The following is a 26,923-nucleotide window of genomic DNA, read 5'->3' on the forward strand; positions in this document are numbered from 1 at the left end:
GCTGCAGAAATATAAAGCTCTAGCTAACATGCATGAGCATGTGTCAGTTTTCTTTTCCAGCACTGAAGTTTGGTATTCTCAGCCACTCTGATTATTGGAGGTTTGGGATTGTCATTTTCTTCTAAATGTCTGACAGCTATAAACTCTCAGCTATCAGCAGATGAAGTGAAAATGTACTTTTGATATTAAAAATCTTTCTAGGGAAAGAGGCCCAGCAAAACCATCATTCATAGTTCACATTCAGGCAACACTATAAGCTCCCTTTCTAATCCTGCTCCTATGGTATTTAATAGTCAGGCATGTTCACCAGATGTTCCTCAACGCCTTTTATTTACATAAATGTTTCCAGCAATTCACTGTGGTTTTCTACCTATAAATAAATACATACCAAATAGCCTTCTTTTTTATGACTGTGCTTCAGTGTATTTATTTTAAAGCAGGAAAATGTCTAATAGGCCCTGAGTATTTTTATGTCTTTTCCACACATAGAACTATATGTCTTTAAAATGTATATTCTCATATGGCTAATTTGGAAAATGCATAAAATGTATAAATAAGAAGATAAGGGTGCCTGGCTGGCTTGGTCAGTGGAGCATGTGACTCTTGTTCTCAGGGTCGTGAGTTTGAGCCCCACATGGAGTGTAGAGCTTACTTTAAAAAAAGATACTTACTCAGGGGTAACTACTGTTAACATTTTGGTATGTTTTCTTCCCCTTATTTTAATAATGCTTTTTCATAAATGTTACCAATTCTGTATTTATTCTCTAGCTTGCTTTTTATTGCCTGTCTTATTCAGGTTGGTACATAAAGAACTTATCCTTTTAAACTACGTATGCATGGTATACTATAGTTTACTTAGCTATCCTTTTATTGATAGACATACAGATTATTGCTTTTTTTGCTATTAAACAATATTGCAATGGACATACTTCTGTGTGCTCTCTGAGCACATGAGTGTTTTTCAAGGAAGTAGAATTACTCGATGGGGTGTGCTTTTACGTTTTCTAATTACTATGTGTTTTCAGTATATGGCTTTGTCCTTTTACAGACATACACATATATAAATGGATGTTACACATATTTATTTTTCTTTTGAAGTAAAGGACTAATTGCTTTACTCTTTTGCTCTTAATATCACTTTTTTGACTTATTAACATAATATTGATCTCTTTCCATGTCATATGTTCAAAAGTAGTCTAGTGTTATAGGTGGTCTAAACTTTTGCAGGAGATCCACAGATACCTGGAGATATGACTATAAACTTGCCTTCTAGCAACCTAACTTTTTTTTTTTTAAGAGAGAGAGAGAGAGAGTGGGGTGGAGAGGCAGAGCGAGAGAGAGAATCCCAAGCAGGTTCACTGCCCAAGCGCAGAACCCGACCTGGGGCTTGATCTCGTCACTCAGAGATCATGACCCGAGCCAAAACCAAGAGTCAGATGCTTAACCGAATGAGCCACCCTGGTGCCCCTAGCAACCTAACCTTTAAAAAACTTTAATTTTGTTATTATTTTAAATTTTAGTAAAATTGCAAGAGTAGTACAAAGAACTCCTTATATGCCCTTTACCCAGATTCACTAGTTGTGAACATTTGGCCCCATTTACTTTCTCTCTCTCTTTCTGTATGTATGAACTCATAATTGTTCTCTACTGGAGGGTTAGTTTGATAAAAGCTACCCTGCCAATACTAAAGCCAGAAAATCATTCAAGATTTTAATAGATATTGTCAAACTAAGTCAACTCTTCTAAGTCAGTTTTTATCAATGTCTCTCACTAATATTGTATCGATGTTTCAGTATCTTCTATGTTCAATAATACTTACATTGTAAAGTTGTTTTCATAGTACCCTACCTGATGGATGAAAATGTTATTTCAATATTTTAATTGGCATTTCCCTAAGGTTTAGTGAGGTTGGGAATATTTTCATTCCATTGGAAGGTTTTATATTCTTTTTTTTTTTTTTAAAGATTATTTATTTATTTATTTGAGAGAGAGAGAGAGCACAGAGTGGGTGAGAACATGAGTGGGAGGGGGCAGAGGAAGAGGGAGAAGCAGGCTCCCTGCTGAGCAGGGAGCCCGATGTGGGACTCGATCCCGGGACTCCAGGATCATGACCTGAGCCAAAGGCAGATGCTTAACCAAAACTGAGCCACCCAGGCACCTCTGGAAGGCTTTATTTTCTAATTTGTAATTTGCATACTTATAGTTTTACCTATTTTCCTATGGGTTGTTTTTCTTATTGATTAAGCATATAAATTATAATTAATTGTCAGCTATTTGTATCACAAATAACTTCTTACAGTCCATCTTCATCTTTGCTCATCTATCTTTTATCATACAAAAGTGTTAAATTTTTATGTAAACTTTATCTATCCTTTATCTCTCTTGCTTTTTTATGTCAGTGCTTTTTCTAGGTACAGGTATTAATGTCTTTTTTTTTTAAGATTTTATTTATTTGAGAGAGAGAATGAGAGAGAGAGAGAGAGAGAGAGCACATGAGAGGAGGGAGGGTCAGAGGGAGAAGCAGACTCCCTGCTGAGCAGGGAGCCTGATGTGGGACTCGATCCCGGGACTCCAGGATCATGACCTGAGCCCAAGGCAGTCGCTTAACCAACTGAGCCACCCAGGCGCCCCTCTCCTTTTTTTTTTTTTTTTTTTTTTTATGAAATTTGTTTCACACCCAGTCTCTGAACTCCCTCTTCCCTGTGTTGGGCAGCAACTGAAATGTGCTGTGTTATTTTATTGCCTGCTTTGACACTTAATATGTAAAATAAGAAATATCCCTAGGAATATTCTTGAATATATTCTTAGTGAGCATGATTATTAATTAATTACTTAATTGACTAGAGTTTGAAATTATTTTTATTTTAATTTGTTTTAGTTCCAGTTAGTTAACATACAGTGTTATATTAGTTTCAGGTGTACAATGCAATGATTCAACACTTCCATACATCACCTTGTGCTCATCATGACAAGTGCCCTCCTTAATCCCCATCACCCTTTCACCCATCCCCCCACCCTCCTTCCTTCTGGTAACCATCTGTTTGTTCTCTATAGTTAAGAGTCTGTTTCTTGGTTTGTCTCTCTCTTTTTCCCCCCTTTGCTCATTTGCATTGTTTATTAAATTCCACATGAGTGAAATCATATGGTATTCATCTTTCTCTGACTGACTTGCTTTGCTTAACATTATAATCTCTAACTCCATTCATGTTGTTGCAAATGGCAAGATTTCATTCTTTTTTGTGGCTGAGTAATATTCCATTGTATACCACATCTTCTTTATCCATTCATCAATTGATGGACACTTGGGCTGTTCCCATATCTTGGCTGTTGTAAATAATGCTACTATAAACATAGGGTGCATGTATCCCTTTGAATAACTTTTTTGTAAATACTCAGTGGTGGAATTACTGGATCATAGGGTAGTTCTATTTTTTTTTTTTTTTTTAAGGAGCTTCCATGCTGTCTTCCACAGTGGCTGCACCAGTATGCATTCCTACCAGTAGTGCACGAAGTTTCCTTTTTCTCCACTTCTTCACCAGCTCTTGTTCCTTTATTTTTGATTTTAGCCATTCTGACCACTGCGAGTTGATCTCACTGTAGTTTTGATTTGTATTTCCCTGATGATGAGTGATGTTGAACATCTTTTCATGTGTCTGTTGGCCATCTGGATGTCTTCTTTGAAGAAATGTCTGTTCATGTCTTCTGCCCACTTTTAATTGGATTTTTTTTTGGGGGGGTGTTGAGTTTTATAAGTTCTCTTTTTTTTAGGTTTTAAAAAATTTATCTTTTAAAGGTTAACATGTGCATAAAAGGAAACTGAAAAACACAAGAAGCAAAGAACAAAGTCATCCATAATCCCAAGCAGTTTATAGTTTGACTTCTAGGTCCCATGTGTGTATATACACAGCTAAGCATTTTAATGTAATTAAGATCCTACAATTATGTATCCTGCTTTTTCACTCACCATGAATATTTACCATTTCAAAAATCTCAAAATTAAGAGTATTTTGATAACTGACAATACACTACACCAACTCAATTTGAAAGGAAAGTATATAATCCTGCCTTTCTCGGCAGCAAAAATTTCATAAAAGACAAAAATGGCAACAGGCCTCTAGATAAAGATGTTGGCAAAGGTACAGTTAAAATACTGCATTCCCTCAATGTTCACTTAAAAATGAGACATAAAATAACAGGGTACACAATGTATAATGCTTCTAAAAGAATTCATTAGCCAATCTATACTGTTCAAATATTAGCAAGGAGGTATGTTTCCATTGAATCACTTAATGTATTCCTAATAATACAGCCAAAGGAGATGCACACACATTAATAGTTATCATTAAAATGTAAATATGAACACATCTGCATACATCTTTCCCTTTATATTTCCTTCTGCCCCTCTGCTGCCAACCTAATGAGTAAGCCCAGACGTACATTTCTCAGAGACAGCTTAACAATTCCATGTCCAAGATGCTTCTTTCCTATCAATTATAACAAAAAGAAACTTATAAGTTGGTTAGTTCACTAGCTGTACATTTATCATACTTTATCACTGCAGGACATCCAAAAAGCTTAGATGTTACAAAATAATGAACCCTGCTCGCAACAAACACAGGTACTTTACAAGAACGCCCATATAGACCTATGGTTATAACCTGTCTTCTAGATATGGAGATAGTAGCAAAAAGCCCTTCCCTTCCTGAGTTTTGTAAGTTCTTTATGTATTTTGGATACTAACCCTTTATCAGATTTGTTGTTTGCAAATGTCTTCTCCCAATCTGTAGGCTGCCTTTTGAGTTTTGTTGATTGTTTCCTTTGCTGTGCAGAAGCTTTTTATGTTGATGAAGTCCCTATAGTTTATTTTTGCTTTTGTGTTCCCTTGCCTCAGGAGACAGATCTAGAAAAAAGTGGCTGTGGCCAATGCCAGAGAAGTTACTGCCTGTGCTCTCTTCTAGGATTTTTATGGTTTCAGGTCTCACATTCAGGTCTTTAACCCATTTTGAGTTTATTTTTGTGTATGCTGTAAGAAAGTGGTCCAGTTTCATTCTTTTGCATATTGCTGTCCAGTTTTCCCAACATCATTTGTTGAAGAGACTTTTTCCTCATTGGATAGTCTTTCCTGCTTTGTTGAAGCTTAATTGACCATATAGTTGTGGGTTTATATCTGGATTTTCTATTCTGTTGCATGGATTTATGTGTCTGTTTTTATGCCAGTACCATACTGTCTTGTACACTACAACTTTGTAGTATAACTTGAAGTCCAGAATTATGAGGCCTCCAGCTTCTTTTTCTTTTTCAAGATTCTTTGGCAATTCGGGGTCTTTTGTGGTTCCATATAAATTTTAGGAGTGTTTGTTCTAGTTCTGTGAAAAATGCTGTTGGTATTTTGATAGGGATTGCATTAAATGTATAGATGGCTTTGGGTAATGTAGACATTTTGACAATATTTGTTCTTCCAATCCATAAGCTTTCCATTTATTTGTGTCATCTTTAATTTCTTACATCAGTATTTTATAGTTTTCAGAGTACAGGTCTTTTACCTCTCTGGTTAGGTTTATTCCTAGGTATCTTATTATTTTTGGTGCAATATTAAATGGGATTGTTTTCTTAATTTTTCTTTCTGCTGCTTCATTATTGATGTATAAAAATGCAACAGATTTCTATACATTGGTTTTGTATCCTGTGACTTTACTGAATTCATTTATCAGTTCTAGCAGTTTTTTGGTGGAGTCTTTTGGGTCTTTTTTTATTTTAATTTTTATTTATTTATTTGACAGAGATAGTGAGAGAGGGAACACAAGCAGGGGGAGTGCGAGAGGGAGAAGCAGACCTCCCGCCGAGCAGGGAGCCCAACGCAGGGCTCCATCCCAGAACGCTGTACCATCGACTGATACAATGTCATAAAAGACCTTACTTCTTAAAAGGCACTGATTATTTCTTTACTTAGATATGTATTTTCTTTTATTCCATTTTGGCAAATTCCATGCAATAAAAATTGAGATATTGAATAACAAAGTCAAAACAGTGGTCTAACCATTGTTTATATGCCTCTTCTATTGCATAACTTTTGCAATACCTTCTATTTGCATCCCTTTTTAAACACCACTGAGAGATGGACAACTAGTGGCAGCATCTCATTCCAGTTTTGGAAAGGTCTCCTAAATCGCTAACTTTAACCTGTTATTCCTCTTTGTGTCTTCTGGAGCCACATAGGATAAATCCCAAGTCTGTCTCATTATCCACATTTCCTCTGTCCATGTTTTGGCATAACCACGGTGCCTCTTTGACAGAGCACCTCAAGAATAGGCTTGCAGCAAGCAGTCTGTAGGACTTGTCTCTGTGTCAAAGTATTTTCCTAACTACCCTGGGTAATAACAGCATACATTTTTATTGTATATACCTTCTGCATAAATGAGAATGTGGTTGGCAAATGGACAATAAATAAAATCAGTGGTTGAAATGAGAAAGTGACGAGAATGGTATGAAGTAAAGGGGCTTTTGGGGTTTCATTATTTAGAGCTTGTGAAGTTAAGAGTTCTAGATTAGTTCGTGAGAGGCCAGGATGGAATGGATATTGGCATGGTGATAAAGTTTCATCATCTCGCTGTGAGAGAAGGCTGTGACAATGGTGACTGAATTCTCAAGTGTGTTCAGTCAGTGGCTCTAGGCTGACCAGAGTTAGATGTCTCTCTCTCTCAAGTGAGTAAGTAAATGGGAAGGCTGGAGGTGGGGTGAAGTCAGTCACATAGATCAGATGTTATCTTCAGCAATGTTCATCTCTGTCTGGAGTGATAATGCAAAAGAAAGACAGGAACTTGTGTGGACTTAATGAAACATAGAGAGGGATTATTGTCTCTCCCTTGCCAGTCAGGGATGATGACTTCCTGGTAAGCCATCATGCTTACCTTTTCATACATTTCAGTATGTTTGGTGATTTATGGGAGCTCAGATCCCTTGGTCGATGGAAAGTTTCTCTGTTCCAATTTTTATATGATAGCTTCTTGAAGATTTGAAGAGCCACCAAATATATCGAGTTCTTTTAGCCATTCTTAAAATGACAGGTTTTCTGGCATCTTGTCTTTGTCACTCTTAAATGGGTACAGTCTAATTTAACTCTGTTCTTTATGAAATTTGGAAGCCAGACACAATGTATTTTTGTTGTAGAAAACCACAGTAGGAGGCAGTTAAACTCTTACTCCCTGAGCTGGTTTCTAAGTTAAATTCTTATTCAATTAAAACCTAAAATATGTCTAATAGAAGAATATATTTTGAGTCAGTTCTTAAAAACTGATTTTACAACTTAGTGTGGATTTTACTTTGTCATACTCATAGTTTCAAGTTCACAATCAGTGCATTGGCTTCTGTTGGGACAAATCATTAAGCAAACTCTGGCATGTCATTGAAGCTTCAAGCTCCTCTCTAAGTCTTTGGCAGAATTAAGGATCTTTTCATCACGAATATCAAACAACCACAAAAAAAATTCCACAAGAACAAAACAACCAACAACCACCACAACAAAAAGTATGACCTCTTCTTAATTACCAAGTACCCAGTGTGCTGGCTTATAATTTTAATACATCCTTTTCTTCTTTTTCCCGTGCACTTTTTTAAAAAAGATTTATTTATTTATTTTGAGAGAGTGAGAATGAGAGAGAGAGAGCACACATGAGAGGGGGGAGAGCCAGAGGGAGAAGCAGGTTCCTCGCTGAGCAGGAAGCCTGATGCGGGACTCGATCCCGGGACTCCAGGATCATGACCTGAGCCAAAGGCAGTTGCTTAACCAACTGAGCCACCCAGGCGCCCCTTTCCCATGCACTTTTATCCGAAAAGAACAGTGGGAAAAAGGGAAGGAACATTTGAATTACCCAGATTTGTGGATCTGGACCAAGTCCAGTGTCCTAGGAAGACTTGAGATGACAGGTTCCCAAGTGAGATTTGGCCATTCCACTCCCACAACAATGATAAGATGTGCTTCATGCCTCTCATGGTACTTTGATATATACGATTGCATTTGATCTTTACCTTAGGGGTTAGTAGGAGAAGTGGCCTTGTCTTCACCTTGGTCCAAGAACAAAATGAGCACAAGAACTTACCACAGTTCACACTTCATCTCCAGAGGCAAGAGGAAAAACCTGATGTCCCACCTTCTAGCCTGGGGCTCTTTCTGCTGAATCACACTGCGGGCTCAGATGCTGGAGTTTATCTGTGAAGTCGGCTTGCACTGAAGTGAATATGCCCATGGCAAGGTCTCTGAATCCCTAGAGTTAAAAAGGAAGTAAACCAACAGGAGGAGGAAAGCCTTCAGCATCTTAGATCTTTGTTTCTAAGAACACCAGGAGGAGGTAGTTGGATGATTTGACATGTTTTAACAGTGAAGAGCTTCACCATATAACTGTGATATGAAAAGATGGAGTCTCTAAAGTAGTTGGGAAACCAGCCTCCTTTCATTTACACAGAATCTTCTTTGGAGCTAAAAGTGCTTATGGGATAGAGCTGTGGTAAAGAAATGATCCCAGGAGATAAAAACAATCACTAAGGCAGGAGAGTGAAATGTTTTCTCTCCTAGATCCACTGGAGCTGGGTTAAGGGCATAAAGCTTTAGACTTCTCTTCATTTAGTGTCCCACCAGCTGGCACAATGGTGAGCAGATGCTGTGGGCAGAGGGTACCTTACAAGTGACATCTCAATGACAGGAATACCAGGGAGTGAGAATTTGAGGAGGAGCATGGTATCAAGAAACATGAAGTATTTCCCCCTTTTTTATGTCCACCTAACTGTTATTTTTCATCTGTCTTTCTGTCTCTCTCCTGCTAGGGCCATGGCAACGTGGCAGATTTAGAAGGATCTGTCTGTGCCTCTAGGGCTTGGGGTTGGGCTACTTTTCTCTTCGAAGGGCCAGTCATATGCTAGGAAAACATTATTTGGGGTTCCTGTGCATGCTAGAGATAGCTCGTTGTCAGGTTGGGTGACGTTGAGCTCCTCAGAGTCAAAATGAGTAGTATAGAGCACATAAAGCTCAATTGCATCAGTATAGCAAGTGTTTCGGATGTATTTCATTTCCACTCTACAAGCAGTTACAGAAAGAACAAGAAAGAGCAGGAGGTAGTGAATCACAGGAGGAATAATAGGACCGTATACTTTATTATCACTTTGGAAATGGACCTAGACTGCTGTACACAGCTTTCTCTCTACATCCTGAAACACTTGGAGTCTCCCCTTTGACTGGATGGCCATAGCAACCCACGAGGGGAATGGGGAGAAATATACTCTGTGCTGCAAAGGGCCACCGAATAGTATTGTTCACATTCCCAGGGACTCAGAGGCCAGACCCCAAGGCCTGGTGAGGATGGAGAGCTCCATCCCGTGTTAGGTCCTTGCTGTGATCCCCGAGGCACTGCCCCCCAGGCTGCTGGCCATCAGGATCCCTAGTCCCATGGGTGTAAGTCACCCATCCAGGGGCAATTTGGAAGGCACCCATTCCTTTATCCATCCTGTGTCTGACTTGCAGGGTCATGCTACCGGGAGGCCCGGAGGAGAAGACCACCGTGGGTTCTTGCGGGGCATCTCCTATCCCTCCTCCTTGGCAGGGGCAGTGGGAAAGGAATACCAGGAGGATTTTCTGACTCCAGTGGCTGAAGACAGAGGGTTGGTGTTGCTTCTCTTAATCTAAAAGTGAAAAATTTCAAGAGCATATGTAGTAATTTAAAATCCTGCAGTACCATCCAAATAATAATAGGCATGCAACAGCATTTTTAAAAAGAAGTTATTTTTCTGCTCTATACTTTTTAAAAAACCACGGTAGGCTTTAATCTGCCTTGAACATCACTGATTTGACCAATGTAATTTACTTTTTCTAGATATATAGGTTCTATTATAAAGATGTGAACATAGTTTTTAAAATAGGTGTCTTTATTGTTGATTATAGAGCCGAATGTGTCCGTTGTAAGTGACTCCAACAATTTAAAAGTGGAATGAACATATTTTTTTTTTTTTTTGGCTACATAGCTGTATGTGTTTATTGTGATTTGAACAATATAGAAATGTAGAAAGTGGAAGTGGTCCTGTAGTCCTATTCCTCAGCAATTGCCACTGGTAGCTATAAATTTGTTTCTAACTTGCAGGAGCTTAAGGGCAAGAGTTTTAAGTGAGCTTGTGCTTTCATATTGGGTTACATTTGTACTCTCTGCAAAAACACATAACATAAACAGCAGCAAACCCATTATAATAACAACCAGAAAAATGAAAATTCATACAAAGCTACAATAGATTCCAAAAAGACCCCGAACATTTAAATGTGCTAGGTCTGTTCGTTGTGTTCTTTCTGGCATTTTTACGGTCATTGTAGGTAGGAGGTAAGACTCTTTGGTGAAACTGCGAACCCGTGGTATCTGTTCTTATTGCTCTCCTGGGTGTTGGTGAGATCATCATGGTGTTCTGACTTTCCATACTTAGGATAAAAAGATATATTGGTAGTTTCAGCAGTCTTTTTAAATCCCTTCTCTGCGTGGCCACCTGGATATGATTATAAAGTCATGAAATTTATTATCACCTGTGGCTGTTTGAAGCAAATTGGTTAGTTTAATTAGACCTCGTGTTTCTTTACTGATGATTATTTGTTTATCAAACAGTACTGGGGGCTCTGTGCATGCTAGCACAGTGCTAGGATCAAGGGTGCAAAAGGACCAGAATGTCAGGAAAGAGAGGCACACAGGAGGACACCTCTAAGGTGATGTGAGAGGGTACACGGGGTACTGAAACCGGGAGCACAGAGTGACTCCCTCTTGCCAGAAGATACCGGGGAAGGATTCTTAGAGGACTGGCATTTCGGTGACATGAGTCATGAAAGTTTGGTAAGAACTCGTAGGTGGAGAAGAGGCTGGGGAGGAAAGAAGAAACGAGGTGTGTCAAGACAAAGATACACTGATAGAGAAGGGAATGAACACTTGTGAAGCGCCTACTGTGCGCCAGACACTGCGCATCAGCTAACTTGATCCTGTCAGGTCTACGCCATCATCTGCTGAGGAAACTCAGGCTCAGGAGAGTTATGTGACTTGCCCAAGTTCTTGAATTACCACTTGGGGAGTCAGGATTCACACCCATAATTCTGTCAGTAAGGTGAGGCTGAGGAAAGAGCTTGTCTTCTGGTGGGAGTGATCCCTTGGTGTGGCCGGGGTGTGGCATGCCGCGAAGGAAACAGACAGAAACAAGGTGGAAGATGGAGAATGGAACTGATTAGTGAAGGGTATTTTCAGCCTGCATAAGATTGGCTCTTAGTGTTTGAGAACACCAGTAAGGGTTCATAAGCAGACACGGGAAGCTTGATTTATCGTGTGTGTGTGTGTGTGTGTGTGTGTGTGTGTGTGTGTGTGTGTGTGTGTCAGTCAAAGGTCGGGGCAGCCCTTGCTGACTGTGGTCTGGCGGTGTTCCCGCTCTGCCTGGGCCATCTGTTGGCAGCCGTTGCTGAAGTATGTGGCTGCTCTAACTTGCAGTCTGTTTTCTCCCAGATCAGTCAGGGCCTGGTTGTCCGTATTGCCTACACGGTCCCACCGTGGCTCTTGCTCGGCCTTTATACCCCTTACCTTATCCCACAGGAAGTTTTGATAATGCCCTTCCCTCCGTGGTCCTCCACAGTGTCCTTGGGGGAATGTCCACACTGCTTAGAAGCTAGTCAGGCTTTGGATAGCAACCTCAAAACTTGGGCCTTTTTTTTTTAACACGCAACTGCTGTGACACCAGTTTTGCTGATTTATGTGATATGGTCACCACCTATGCAGTCACCACCCCATTTTGTCTTGAGAGTGGGGGGCGGGGCGTGAAGATGTTCTGTGAGGTCGCCTCCTCTAGATCCCTGAAGGGAAAGTGATACAGAAACTCCTTGGCCTTTGGTTTTTGTTATCAACTCTTTCAACTCCTCACCCTCTTCTGGGATTTTAGCCCTGAGTGGGGAGAAGCTGTACCATATGTGTCTCCATCTCCTGATTTCTCTATCTACCTTGACCACTTCTTCTCTCCACACTTGTCCTTGTGTTCCCAACTCATCGGGACTTCTCTAGGTCATTCTGTCTTCCTTCGGGAAGTGCCTTTAACCCTCCACTTTGGGCTGTCATAATGGCCAGGATACGAGGAAGGAGGGAGGTCAGCTTTAGATAAAGGAATTTCAAATGAATTTCAAAGCTGTCGTATTTGTCACCTGATGGTAGAGCTGCTACAGTAGTCTAGGTGAGGGATAAAAGAAGCCGGAAGAGAGTCCTACGAGCGAGCCTTAGTGAAACCAAATGTGGGGGCGATGAGACGGAGAAGTTGAAGATGACTTTGTGGTTCCTAGTTGGGGCCACCATTGAATAAAGATTCACTTGACAGAGAAAACACCAGAGGAGAAGGAAGAGTTGTGAGGGCAGAGGGGAGGAGGAGGAGGTTTGGGGGCTAGGAAGAAGAGAGGGAGGGCAGTGAATTCAGTTTTGGATCTCACTGAAATGCTGTCTAATAGGAGAGAGATGGGGCTGGCACCTGGGAGAGAATCTGCCTGAAGAAATGGGTTTGGGAAACAGGTGAGAATATCTAAGAAGAAAAGGAAGAGAAACTCACTGTCATTGTAGATGCTAAATTTAAAAACATAAACAAGGTCATCACTGTTTTAATTCTTCCTCGCATTTCACAGTGACCCAGTACTTTGGAACCTCTCCTCCAGGTTCCTGCAGCAGGATAGCTCTAAGGTCACAGGGTACTGTCAGGGGTATCTGCTGCTACTTCTGATCCCCGAGGGGACCTTTAAAGCGCCAGGCCTGACACATAGATCCATGGTATACTAAGGTCATATCAGGATGAGGCCAGAATGTTCTACACCAAGAAAACTTTGATGAGTGGTTAAAACTAAATAATTTGCAGGTACATGCAGAGGCACTGTTTAATTTTTTGTAGTTGAACTGAATTTGTTAAGTGAACTCCTAGAAATGTAACATGTACTTCTCAAAACCATCATCATTATGCCTGAGACATGGTCTAACCTTTGGATGTCCTCTGCTAATATAATTGCCTTGCTGTCTTTGAAAGGTGGCTTTTAATTGGGTTTCAGAGTAGCAGTTGCTGTCGAGATGCCAGTTGCAGCCTTTCAATAGATTGGGCCAGTTCGTTAAGCGTTTCCTCTCCCTGGTCTGGACAGCTGAGCTTGGACAGTAGCCAGCAGTTACTGAAATGCCATCACTTGTAGGATTGACCTTTAAGACACTGATTTGTTATAGTATTGAGTTTTGATTTTTTTCCTCTCAAATTTAAATGGAGCTTTATTGAATACAGTGCTAAATTCAGTTCTTCTCACTCTCCGTGGCCTTTTCATCAGGTTATTTCCCCCTGGCTCCTGGCATTTGGTCCTCTGGCTGGACAAGAGGTTTAAGAACTAAAGACAGCTTGCCATTTACAGGGCTTAGGATGGTCCGTGGGAAGTGTGGTGGATTACCGCGCAGGCGTGGCTCAGAGTCCTCACTGGACTGGTCATTTATGTACAGGTAACCCGAGAAGTCTCTTAGCCCGTTTTCTTCTTTTTGGTAAAATTGTGCTGAAAATTCCTTTTTATCTTAAGTTTTTATTTTAGTTCCAGTTAGTTCACATACAGTGTTCTCTTAGTTTCGGGCGTACAATAGAGGGATTCAGCACTTCCGCGCGTCACCCTGTGCCCATCACAGCAAGTGCCCTCTTTCATCCCCATCATCTATTTCCCTCATCCTCCCACCCACCTCCCCTCTGGCCACCATCAGCTCGTTCACTGCAATTAAGAGACTGGTTCTTGCTTTGTCTCGCTCGCTCTCTCTTTTCCCTTATGCTGGAAATTCTTATCTCTAGGATTATTGTCCTGAAGGTTTTTTAATTCGTTTGAAGAAGATGAGTACATAACTGTCACATTGAAGAAACAAGAGCTCGGGGCTGGGGGTGGGTGGGAAGGTGGTGTGACAGAAGGAGCCCTGTGTTTGGCTTTGGCTCTCCCTTAGAGCAGCTCTGTGGCCTGGCTCTTTTTATGCACCAGGAAGGCGTCCCGGGCAGGTCCAGTGTATTTTCTGATCATTTTCGTAGAATAAAAAGCTCTCCAGTCACATTTCCTTTCCAGACTGTCTCAGTTTGGTAATTAATGTGTCCGGCCTCAAACAGACTGCTTTAAAGTGAAAGCTTCTCCCCTGGCACAGATTTCAGATTCAATTTGTCACATTCTACCAAAAATAAGAACTCCCGATATTTTTATTGGAATACATTGAAATTATAGACTAATTTACTTCTTAGAGGTGATAAACACATTTTCTTAGACTCAGTCTTCAGTTACTTGTATTTGTTATTGCAAATGCTGTGTTTTCAAAATTAAGCTTTGTGTTTGTCGATATTTTACCAAAGGGCAATAAATTTTTGTGTATTGATTTTGTACTTAACTATTTTGTTCAGTGTTCTTATTCTAATAGTTTTTCAATGAGCTTTTAATATAGACAATTATATCAGCTGTGAAAATGATTTTTTTCCCTTGCTTTCCATTTCTTGTGCCTTTTTTCCTTTATTTTTCTATCTTGCTCTCCAGGCAGAATTGGTAAATAGAAGTGTCAATAACTACCATCTTTTTCTTATTTTTGATTTTAGAAGGGTTGCTTTTTAATAAAATTATTTATTTATTTGAGAGAGAGAGAGAGAGAGAGAGGGCACACACACACACACACACACACACACACAGACACACAAGCAGGGGGGAGGGGGGCAGAGGAAGAAGCGGACTCTGAGCAGGGAGCCCGATGTGGGACTTGATCTCAGGACCCTGGGATCATGACCTGAGCCAAAGGCAGACACCTAACAACTGAGCCACTCAGGAGCCCCAGAAGGGTTGCTTGTAATAGTACACCAATAGGTAAAACATAGTAAATTTTTTTAGATATCCTTTATTAGGTTTAGAAATTTCAGTAAGGAATTTTAATCATGTGTCTGTGTAGAGTCTTAATCAAATATCTTTTCTGTATCTAGTGAGGTATTGTGGGCTGACTCTTACAGAAGGGTGTTAAGATGAAACCTGTTGAATCTTCTAGGTGCAAAGTCATTGCCAAGTGGAATGGGAGTGATACTACATTTTGAAATATGATTTATATACTGCTGATTCAGTTTTTAAACATATACCCTTTGTAAGGGAAATATTATATTATGCGGTCATGGTTGAAAAATAAAACTAAACTTTGTTTGTTTTTCTCTCTAGTATTACTTTACTGTTCTCTTTGGCCATGAAGGTCAGAAAGCTCTGGAGCTGCGCTGTGAGGAGGAGCAGGATGGTAGAGAGTGGATGGAGGCCATTCACCAAGCCAGGTATGGGCTCAAACCCTCTGTGTGACACTGGATTGGCTAGGTCTCTCACACTGGGGTTTTCACTGTTGGCTGTAGTTTTGGGAGAACTTGCAATTCCAAGATGGGTTTCCCCTTGGTACCCCCTCTTTAGTGATGTGTGAGATGATTCTTTGAGCGTTCTATGGCTATATTCTAGCTAAAGATGAAAAGTAATGTATGTAACAACAACAACAATAATAACAATAGGTCACTTTTGTCAATTGTTCCTATGTGCCAGGTACTCTTCTAAGCGCTCAATTAAGGCATTTATTAAATGTATTGATTTGCTGATCCTCTCGACAGTCTGAGAGTGGGTATTATAATTGCCCCCTTTTACAGAGAAGGAAAATGAAGCCGGGAAGGTTGGTTTGCTTGTCTGAGGTCTCACAGCTGGTGAGTGGCAGAGCTGGCTTACAGACCCAGCCGAGCCCACATTTGTAAACCCTGCCCTGGGCAGCCTGGTTATCAAGAAGGGTGATGCTGACTCTATCTAGGGAGATAAAAGAGTATGATTTTTTTATTTCCTCCTAAGAAATACCAGGAAGGTACAAAGAACGCACTTGGCCTCAAACATAAACAAGAAATCTGAAAGAGAGTCAGGCAGATCCCTCTTTTTTATTTTTTCATATTCATTTCTGAAGTCCAGCCCATTTTTGCTTCAAATAGCTCCCATGCTCACTGCTTTCCTGGCTGTCCCCTCCCTCGTCCAGTCTCTGGTCACTCTGTAAGTCCCTGCTCATCTCCCCGCTGCTTCCGTGGCAAAACTCCAGCTGGGGCACATCTTTTTCTTCATCTGACACGCCCCCTGCTTCTCCTAAGTCCCCGTTCACGCCTGTACCGCCCCTGTCCCTGAAACCGGCCCCCACAAGTAGCCCTCACAGGCCCCTTCTCCAGATCGCCGAAGCACTTGCATTACTACACATAGAATATTTAACAGTTCAGGACAACTTAGGGGTTTGTTTTTGTTTTTATTTTTTTATCATTTTTTTTTACATATTTCACATGTGTGATTTCTGTTTCTTGAGCTGGATTGCATGCACCTCAAGAGTGAGGAGGAGGAGATTTCATTTCTGAACAAAGCACAGTGCTAATTATGTAGTAGGTGACCAAGAAATATTTTCAGATTGACTGTAAAGCAGATGGGACATTTGTTCTGAGTTGAGACTCTTCTTGAACCCTTGAGACTTTTTTCTCTGAAAGTCTCCTCCCCTCCCCGCCCCTCTTTTTTTCTTCAACTACTTTATATTGACCACCTACCTCCTCTGTGTCAGGCACCATGCTAAATGCTTTACATGCTTTGTTTATTCCTCACAACTACCCACTTTACAGATGAGAAAACAAAGGCTCATGATTATTAAGCAGATTGGCCAACATCTAACATGAAGTTGTTAAGCTGCAGAGCTGGTCTTCAAACCCAGATCAGTCTGACTCCAGAGCCTTTAACCAGTGTTTTGGGTTGTACCTGTCTTCATTCTTGTCTTTTTCTCTTCTTTCCCCCCCCTTTTCTATTTCTTTTCTTTTCCTCTATTCAAAGATGCAAATAGATTAATGTAAGGTCAGGGTTGAGAGTAGAAGATGTTATTTGCAAAATATTTCAGTTCCTTTTCTTTCCTCCTCTTCAGAATATTTCTTTGAGATGCACAGGGTTGGCAACCAAATGCTGCTCTCCGAGTGGGCCCTGGGGGCAGCTTGTCCACACCATGACCCTGGCACACCATTCAGCTGTCTTTTCTCTCATTGTTTCTGTCGGAGGGTTTTGCTCCAGACTTTACTGTAATGTAAAATGACTTGTTATAGAAAGAAGGTCAGGTCTTGAGAGGTGAAAGAAGTTATCAAGTTGGCAAGGTAGAACTCTTGGGTTCTTTCTAGACAATCTCTGTGTAATTCCTTCCTACCTGGGAATTAAAATGAAGTAGATAACCTAAAACATGGGCATTCCTCCCCTCCCCCCCTTTTTTCATTCCAGAAAAGTGAGATACTATTAGTAACCTAAATACCTTACCTTTGTAGTTGCCAAGCAAATACTCAGGTGGACCAAACACAGAGTATGAATTACTTCAAAAAATGGTTAGATTTTAAGTGAGGTTTTTTTTTTTTTTTCCCTTTCTGTATCATGAGAACTTTGTCATATATGTGGGTGTGGGCCAGTATTTGGTGTTGACTGACATATGATCAATTAGGGCACTTGTGGTCTTGTCAGGAGACAGACTTTAGAAACCACTTTAGTGGTTTAGGTGAACAAATGATAAAATTCTCTTGTGGATTTGAAGATTTAGCTAATAATTGATTTTTTTTTAATGTCCTGACTTTTTGGTCCATTAGATTTGCTTTTCCTTTGATTTAAGGCCCAGGACTGGGTTCTTTGATGAGTTCTTTTTAATCAGACTGCTTTATACTTGAGTTCTTATATTTGACTTTTTGCATTGAGATGCTTCTTAAATCTTTTTGTTTTATAAATCAGGGAAGATAACAGCTTTTTCATTTAAGTTGAGTGTTTGGTGTAAACTTGGATCTGTGAAATTCATTCTGACTGTTCATACATGTGCAGAGCCAGAAAGTTAATGAAGCTGATTCAGAGAAAGCATTTGTCAGCCAGTTTTGCTTGGCATTTGGCTAATTACACAACTGATTGGTTGACTAAATATTTCACCTTTAGAGGATAGTTGGTGGTGTTAATCTGGTGCCACTGCTTTTTTAATAGAAAATGCTCAATAATTATAGTGTTATTATTCCCTCTTTTTAAAAGTCTGAGCTATTGGTTAACTGATGACTATTTTAGCCCGAGACCAGTTCTTTCCTGAGTGTCCTGCCGACGCTGCCTAGAAACAGGGACTGCTCAGAACCCTTCTCCTGGTCTCTGCTGTTTTCCTGGGATGTCTTCTCAGTACTGGCTTGGGCATGCTGTCCTTGTATGCCATGAAAATCACATTCTTGCTGCTGGCCTTTGTACCTCCGAGCTGAATCTACTTGCTCCAATTTGCCGTTAGAGGATCTCTCAGTCATTTTCTGGGATGTTGAGTTGCATGTTTTCTTCCTTAGATGCGGCCCGAGGAAAAATCTTTTTGGAAATTATATTCTCATTTCGAAGCCCTGACGGGGTCCAGAAAGCTTGTTTTACAGTGTTTTTTTTTTTTTTTTTTTGAAGTTGGCCAATATTACATTTCTAGAACACTGGCACATTTATAATATCATTCCATCACTTATTATTGGCACCAGCTCATGGGAAGCTGCTAGCCAGACTTAATCTTATTTTTGTCTGGATAAGGAGAGGCCAGAGCATTTTGATGGCACTGAAGTTCTATGCTTATTCCATAGTGGTTTGGTAGTTGAGTATGGAACTCTGGGTATTCCTAATAACTGATTTTTCTTGTTGTCCTCTTGGTCTATCTGCCTGCTGTGGTTGACTTAGTCATTGACATTAGGACAGTCAAAAACACTGACTCAGTTAATTGTGGGTCCTCAGGGCTCACTGGCTGAAAAGACAACATCCACAGCACTTTTTCTCCACTTTTCATTTGGTGGAACACTGACCAAGCAAAGCCTCAGCAGTTAGAAGGTGGTTATGGCCTGGAAGGGGGTCTAGGTGTGCGGAGGTACCGAAGCTCTTCCCGGTCTGGTCTAAGTGTAAGACCCGAAGGACCTGGTCTCTGCCAGTTAATAAAAGAGAAGTGGAAAGTATTCCAGAGATGGGGTGGAGGGTAGACTTCCTCTAGGACTCTGTGACCACCTGGGTGCAGGTGCTATTAGATCAGGTGGGTATCTAACACATCTCTCAGAGTGTCACTTCCTGGGAGAAGAAATGATGGATGAAAGGCAGGATTGTGGGGCAGAGATGATGAGCGCTGGTCAGGAAGGGCCTCTGTGGGGAATTGGAGGGTTTGCTTGCCTGAAAGGGGCTGTGAGGAGCCCCTCTGAGGGCTCTCCTTGCCCTTGCTGTGTAAGATATGAGAAAATGAGTATCAGAAGCTACTAGAGAAGTAAGGTGTGTCCTGAGGGAAAGCTGGCTTTGGGTTTCTATCAAAGTGGAGGTTAGGGGAGGACTTGTGAAAAGTTGGAGACGTAGAGAATATTGTACCTGGCACGGCGCACCATGGAACGTGCACAGCTTTTTCTTTTTTTCTCCCTGCAAAGGTATGCCTTATGCTTCCAGTGTTTGAGACTGTCCTACCTGTGTCTTTTGCCTGCTTTTCTAATTTTTCCATCTGTAACTCTGTTCAGACCCCCACCTCGACTGTCCTCCCTCCTCTTGGTATGTGCCTGTGGCAGGTGGATCTTAGGCTTTTCTCGGTGGAGAGGGCATTTGCAAGCGAAAAGGAACTGGGTGTATGCTTCCATTCCATAAAGCTCCTGTTCACTCACGCTATCAGTCCTAAGTTTGACCATCAGAGGGACTTAATCTTCCAGTTAACTCTTCCAGGGAAGCCTTGTCTTCTTATCCACTAAAGAAAGCCCTGATCCAGCCTCTCGGGTCTGTTTTTATCTGTAGTCCTTTTGATTACATGTGCCTGAGGCAAACTGTAGTTCATTCTCTCCACCCGCCCTCCTCAGTCTGTTGTTCTCCCCTTCCCCACAACGTACACAACCACACGCACACGCACACACACACGCACCCGCCCCAACATAGTAACTGCACCAAACATCTAGTGCCTGTAACCTCATCCTCTTTACTTGGTTAGAGGCTTAATTTAGAGTGAAGCGTATAGTATACAATCTGTCCAACCATAGAGGCCACACTGTGTATCACGTCATCCCCATAAAACCAGCTCTTTATAGAATGTCCATGGAGAAATCCCCTACAAATCAGAAAAAAAGTGATTACATAGAAAAGCTGAAAGTGCTTCATGTATCACAGGGAAATGACAGGACTAGAAAATCAGAAATGGGCCGAAAACCAGAAATTGCCTAAAGCAATCCTGAAGCCATATTTTGTATTCTTCTTATAGTAAGACTATCACTACTTTAAAGCCGAAGATGTGGATTTTGTTCATTTGAGATATATATATGTATTTTTTTTTTTTACTCAGAAGTTCTGTCGGGCCTTTGCCTCCAGATTTGACGTGATGAAAAGAGACTTCAACACGTTCTTCCTCAGAGCCTGCAAAGCGCAACACGAGAGAAAAGGGATAATATGTCTGGGAACAATGAAAGATTTCACTTGATGAGATCATAGAACTTGTTTTCTATAGGGAAGAGTTGGGCTTGAATCGCTTTATTTGCAGCCCGTTGTTAACACTTGAACCTGCCGGCTCTCTTTCCGGCTCCTCACATGGCTTTTGCTTCTGCTTACACGGCGGCAGGAGCTCCGTCTGTCTGTGCGCGCCCTCCGGGCCCGCCTGCGGGGGGCGCCACCGCCACGGGTTCTCCCCGTCCCAAGAACTGACGCTGCTTCAAGGCCCATTTCTGCCCTGAGCCTCTTCCCTCGGATTCCCTTGCTCCATCATTTATTCCCTTGCTCTATTATACTTCCCATCTGTTTACCAACCCCTCTTGGGCTTTTTTCCTGCATTCTTTGATTCTCCACGAATCTCTCCCACCTTGAAACAAAACGTTAAAATCCCTCCCTCGGCCCCCATCTTCCTCTAGCGGCTGCGCCGCCTGCCTTTCTGGAAGAAATCCTTGGGTGGTTCTCCCTCCGCACCCAGCACCCAGCTCAGGCTCCCTTTGTGATGGGTTTCTGTCCCTGCCCCAGGGAACCTGTTGTCGCCCGACTCAACAATAACTTTCCAAAGCTTTTCTTTCCTTATGTAGCTCCAACTTTCCAGTTATATTTAATAGTTTTTAAATAACACAAATAGTACATAAATCCAGGCTCTCTAAAAAAAGAAAACGAAAATTCAAACAATGAAAAGTAGAGTAAAAAGTTAGTTTCCACTCAAATGCTCCTCCTTCCCCGCTCCCAATCCCCAAGCCCACTTACTTCCTCAAAGGTATTTATTGGTAACAATCCAGTGCTTAGTTTTTCTATACATTTGCATATCTCTTAGATAAATAAGTAGAAAAGATGGATAGATAAGACGGGTAGGTAAATTATATGATTATATACTCTTTTTACTTACTAGTCACATTATGTTCAACCTTGCTTTGAGGTAGGAAAGACGTTAGGGTTCAAAGCTGACCTCCAGAAAGGAATTCTTGAGACATCTTTGGTGCAAAAAGGTGGTTTTATTAAAGCCCGGGGACAGGACCTGTGGGCAGAAAGAGCTGCACTGGGGTCAGGAGGAGCGGCTCCTTATATACTTTCAAGTTGGGAGGGGGTTAGGGATAGCGTAAGTCTCTAAGGAATTTTGGAAGCAAGTTTTCCAGGACCTTGAGGGGGCTAGCTATTGTTGGGAAAGGGTCTTGTATTAATGTTTCATAAAACCTGAGTCAGGAGACCCTCTGATGTATATCGGTGGGCCATATGCTTGGGGGATGATCGCCAACACGTATCTTGGGGGGTAGAGATAAAGGAAATTTCCAAAAGTTTGGAAACTTCCAAAAGTTCCAAAAATAGTTAAAGTAGACTTACAGGATCCTGGGGGGGGGGGGGGTGTCCTGCTAGGATTGCCTTTTGCCCTCAGCAAAGTGTCAGCATTGAGGCAGTGTGTCCCTTAGAGGAATGTCACTCGGCCTGTTTCAAGGACTTGTCAAGGGGCTGTAGGTAGTAAGGAAATTAAATAATTTCTCTTCTGCCTTTGTCTCCCACATCACTTTCACACTAATTTGGAGGTTGCTTTTTTTGTTTTTTGTTTTTCAGTATATAGAGACCTAAATCTTCTCTTGAAATTATCTTTCCTTTTGCTTCTATGACCTCTCTCACTCCCGATTCTCCTTCTGTTCCTTTGATCATTTCTTCTCCTCCTCTTTCACTGCCCCTTGTATTCTAATCCTTTCTTTAATGTCACGGCTCTGCGCCCTTTTGCCTTTCTCTCCTCACCGGGTATCCACTGCCAGGGCTCCTTCTGCCAGGTGGCTGGAGTCACCTTCCCTGTGCTCTGGTGACGCTGGATACTGTGCTGAGTGCACCATACTCTTTTTCACTGAACAGTCACACAGCCCATGAAGTTGGTGGTACCATCCCTGTGGAGTCTGCGGTCTTAGAGGATGAAATAACCTCCTGAAGGCCACCAGCCTACTAAGTTCAAATCCAAGGTCAGGCTAACCCCGGAGCCTGTGTCCTTGGTCCCAAGATGAATTGCCTCTATTATGTGCAGAGTCACCTTTCTCTGCTGACCCATCTACATACCCTCTCCCCTTGGGTGCTCAGGGTTACTTGATACTCAGTAAGTCCAAAGCCAAACTCATGTTTTTCACCATGTCCCCTTCTTGTCCCTTTCTTTGTACCAGGGTATAGTCTCCTATACACATACACTCCGTCGCCCAAGCCAGCACCATCCTGCACCCCCCGCCCTCAGTGCTCACATCCATTCAGCCACTTGTAGATTTGAGCCCTGGAACATCTGGGAGTCAACTCCTCCTTGGAGTCAACGGTGGTTGCCTGGCTTACTGCTCAGCCCTCTCACCTGTCTCTCTTCGAAGTTTGCCTCCTAATCCCTCCTCCACAGGGTACCAGAGTGCCCTTTCTGAAAAGAACATCTGCTCCTAGAAGAACTCCAGGGTTCCTGTTAGCTATTTTGGTTATTATATTCCATTTACTTCTTCTTAGAGAAAATTTTAATCAGATGCAATGGTAGAGAGAATCGTATAATGATTTTTCATGTTGCTTTTAAGAAAAAAAAATGTATTCGTTCGACTGATATTTGTTATATCCCTGAACTTGGGATTCAGTGATCCAGTCCCCGCGAGGCCTCTCCTGAGTTGACCTTTGTGAACTTCTCACGCCGCCCCTCCCCTGTGTCCGGCCTGTAGCTGTAGCACCACACCCAGGAATTCGAATGTGCTGGCATGGCCCCTTCAGTCTGACTAACAGCCTCGTCCTTCAGGACTCAGCTCTCAGTCCTCTGCATCACCTTCCCTGGTCCTCTTCTTCCCCCTGTAGAAAGGACTGACCTTGCCCTTCTTTGGGCTCCCACTGTAACTCCTTATTTCTTTTCAAGTCCCTGCGAGATTAGTGTATTGATTTGTTTATGTCTGTTTCTCTCTGTCAGCCTTCAGCACAAATCTGTACTGCTCACCTCTTATCTCCTGCTCCTGGCACAGTGACAAATGGCTTTTCAGAAATTTGTCTACCAATTTAATCTCCCTCCGCTAGGACATGAAAAAGCTGGAAACATTTTTTAAACATCTGTATTATATTGGTGGGTGAAAAATAGATCTGTAATGAACATTTCCTTGATTATTGGTGAAATTGACTATTTTTTGCTATTAATATTTGCCTATGTTTCCTGTAGGAATTATCATCTCATGTCCATTGCTCATTTTTTTCTATTGGTGTTCTTCTTATCAGTTTATGAGCTCTTTGTATGGTAAAGATATTATCTCCTTGTATTTGTTGTAAATTCCCTTGCATCATTTTTTGTCTTGTTCTTATATATATGGAATTTTTTTTTGACCGAAAGAGTTTTTGAATTATAACGCAGTGCAAATATTGCTTTTGGTGGGGAGGTTGTTCCATTGTTTTTAAAAAAAAAACAATATTTTAAAAATTGAGATATAATTGACATACCATAAAGCCCACCATTTTAAAGCATACAGTTTAATGGTTTTTATTTTATCTATTTATTTTGGCTATTATAAATATTTTATTATTTTTTTATTATGTTATGTTAATCACCACACATTACATCATTAGTTTTTGATGTAGTGTTCCATGATTCATTGTTTGCATATAACACCCAGTGCTCCATGCAGTACATGCTCTCTTTAATACCCATCACCAGGCTAACCCATCCCCCCACCCCCCTCCCCTCTAGAACCCTCAGTTTGTTTCTCAGAGTCCATAGTCTCTCATGGTTGTGTAACCATCACCACTATCTAATTCTGGAACATTTTCAACACCCACAAAAAATCCCAATATTTGTTAGCATCTACTCCCTACTGCCCATTTTCCCTAGCCCTAGCCAACCACTGACCCACTTTCTGTGTCTACGGATTTGCCCATTTTGGACATTTCATTTTTTTTTTAAGATTTTATTTATTTATTTGTCAGAGAGGGAGAGAGAGATAGAGAGAGAGAGAGTACAAGTGGGGGGGGGGTGGCAGACAGAGGGAGAAGTAGGTTCTCTGCTGAGCAAGGAGCCTGATGTAGGACTGGATCCCAGGACCCTGAGACCATGACCTGAGCCGAAGGCAGATGTTTAACTGACTGAACCACCCAGGTGTTCCATCATTTTTTTTTTAATTTTTTAAAATTTTATTTATTTATTTTTCCTTTTTTATTTTATTTTTTTAAAGATTTTATTTATTTGACAGAGAGAGAGAGAGGACAAGCAGGGGGTGCAGTAGAGGGAGAGGGAGAAACAGGGTCCCCGCTGAGCTGGGAGCCTGACATGGGGCTTGATCCCAGGACCCTGGGATCATGACCTGAGCTAAAGGCAGATGCTTAACCGACTGAGCCACCCAGGCACCACCATTTTGGACATTTCATACAAATGGAATCATACAACCTTTTGTGTCTGGCTTCTTTCACTTACCACAATGTTAACAGACAGAGTTCATCCATGCTGTAGCATAATCAGTCCTCTGTTCCTTTTTATGTCAGAATACTGTTCTGTTGTATGAGTATACCACCTTTTGTTTATCCATTCATCTGTTGATGAACATTTGGATTGTTTACACTTTTTGCTATTATTAACAATGCTGCTATGAATTTTTGTGGACACATTTTTGTGGACATATGTTTTGAAATCTCTTGGGTCTATCTAGGAGTTGAATTATTGAGTCATATGTTAACTCTATGTTTACCTTTCTGAGGACGCACCAAACTAATTTTCCATCGTGACTGCACCATTTTATATTTCCTCTAGCAGTTTATGAGGGTTCTAATTTCTCCACATCCTCACCAACACCTGTTTCCATTTCTATTTTATTTAGAGTCCTTGTAGTAGAAATTGGATATGAGAACTTATAAACCCCTTTAATCTATATGGGTTTAATGAATATAGTTAGATATATACTCTCACTAAAGAATTTTTTGTGATCAGAAAGAGAATTTTACCAATACTACTTATGCACATTTATAAAGAAATAAAAGTGTCAGTGTTAGGAAAGAATCATCAATACAATTATGATATAAAATATTTTCTTCAGTTTTATAATATAGTACTATAAAATATATTTGCTTTTGGAAGTAAGTGTTCCTCAAAATTTCTCTGCCCCCAAGTGATTATTTTACCATTAATGACTTTCTGTTATACTACCTTATAACAATATTTTGCTTTTTTTTAATATTTAATTGTGTTTTGGAAAGGATTATTGACAACTTTCCATATGCCCCAAAGTTAGTCAGATGTTTAAGTAATGAACTACTAAATGTGAAATGGAAGGAAGGAGCAGTATTTAGAACAGAGACTTTTAGTCTTTAAATTTTATTCCTCTTTTTGGTCTCTTCTAACAGAGATGTTGAGTTTTCATTCATTGTAATGGGAACAAGCTTAGGAGAAGAGAGTCTACCAGTAGAGAGAGAAGAAGGGATTAGTGGGGGTTAGAACCTCACCCTAACGTGACACCTCACAAATATTGATTAGCCGGTGAAGTAGAGCTATGGACGTAAGAGAATTTGAGAACCAGAAAAAGCGGTTGATAGTAATCCTGAAATGGCCATGAGTAAAGCTGGGGAGGCAGGGTCTTGTGTACATGAGCTGGCTGCTGCCAGTGCTCAAATACTGTTTGGATGGGAACTGTCATCCAGGACTGGTTTTTCCCAGCTCCCAAAGACATCATGATGCCCCTGATGTGAGGAATGCTGATTCCAGAGAGTTGTCTCAATAAAATTGAGTATAATCCTAGAGCGAGTGGGAGCTTTTCTTCAGTCACCTGTAATATGAGTTTTCAGTTTGGGTTTTGTTACAGTTCTCATTATGTATGTCTCTCTAGCATATCTGTCTAGCATATCTATCTGTCCATCTGTCTGTCTATCTATCTATCTATCCATCCATCTATCCATCTATCTATCTATCTATCTATCTATCTATCTATCTATCCATCCATCCATCCATCCATCCATCCATCCGTCTATCTATCTACCTAATTAGCAAATATGTCTTCAATCAAAGTAGCTAGGATGAGGTCCTGGCCCATCTAACCATTTCTTGTGAAGCTAATATAATTTTTACTCTTCTGTAAAAATAATGAAGGCCTTTGATTTTTATACTGTACTTCTCTGGACTCTTTAGGATTTCATTGGAATGTTTCCTTTTCTCCCATATGGAATAGTGGTGTCTTGGTGTTGATTATAAATATTATACATAAGTATTTTACTCTCATACATATATATATACCTCAAACTTGCCATCTGTTGGTACTGGACACATGAGTTTGGCTTTCATCATGTTGATTTATATGGCTTAATTTTGTTATTTCACTTGGCAGTGAAGAGACTATTTTTCCCCTGGTGGAAGTTAAACTGAATAACAACAACAACAACAACAAAATTAAAAATAAAAAGAAATAATAAATAGATTAGGCAGAAATTCTTAAACTT

General features: G+C 40.8%; 1 protein-coding gene across 1 annotated transcript in view; it reads left to right on the forward strand.

Moving 5' to 3' along the window:
• RASGRF2 (Ras protein specific guanine nucleotide releasing factor 2) overlaps nt 1-26,923 on the forward strand; it is a 225,033-nt gene that overhangs the window by 48,764 nt on the left and 149,346 nt on the right. The window contains exon 2 of the mRNA XM_028114573.2: nt 15,218-15,324. Coding sequence (XP_027970374.1) covers nt 15,218-15,324 — 107 coding nt within the window. The remainder of the gene's footprint in view (nt 1-15,217; nt 15,325-26,923) is intronic.

This window comes from Eumetopias jubatus, unplaced genomic scaffold (assembly GCF_037043125.1).
Source record: "Eumetopias jubatus isolate StellerSeaLion01/CBP00866 unplaced genomic scaffold, mEumJub1_p1.0 scaffold_5, whole genome shotgun sequence".
Classification (NCBI taxonomy): domain Eukaryota; kingdom Metazoa; phylum Chordata; class Mammalia; order Carnivora; family Otariidae; genus Eumetopias; species Eumetopias jubatus.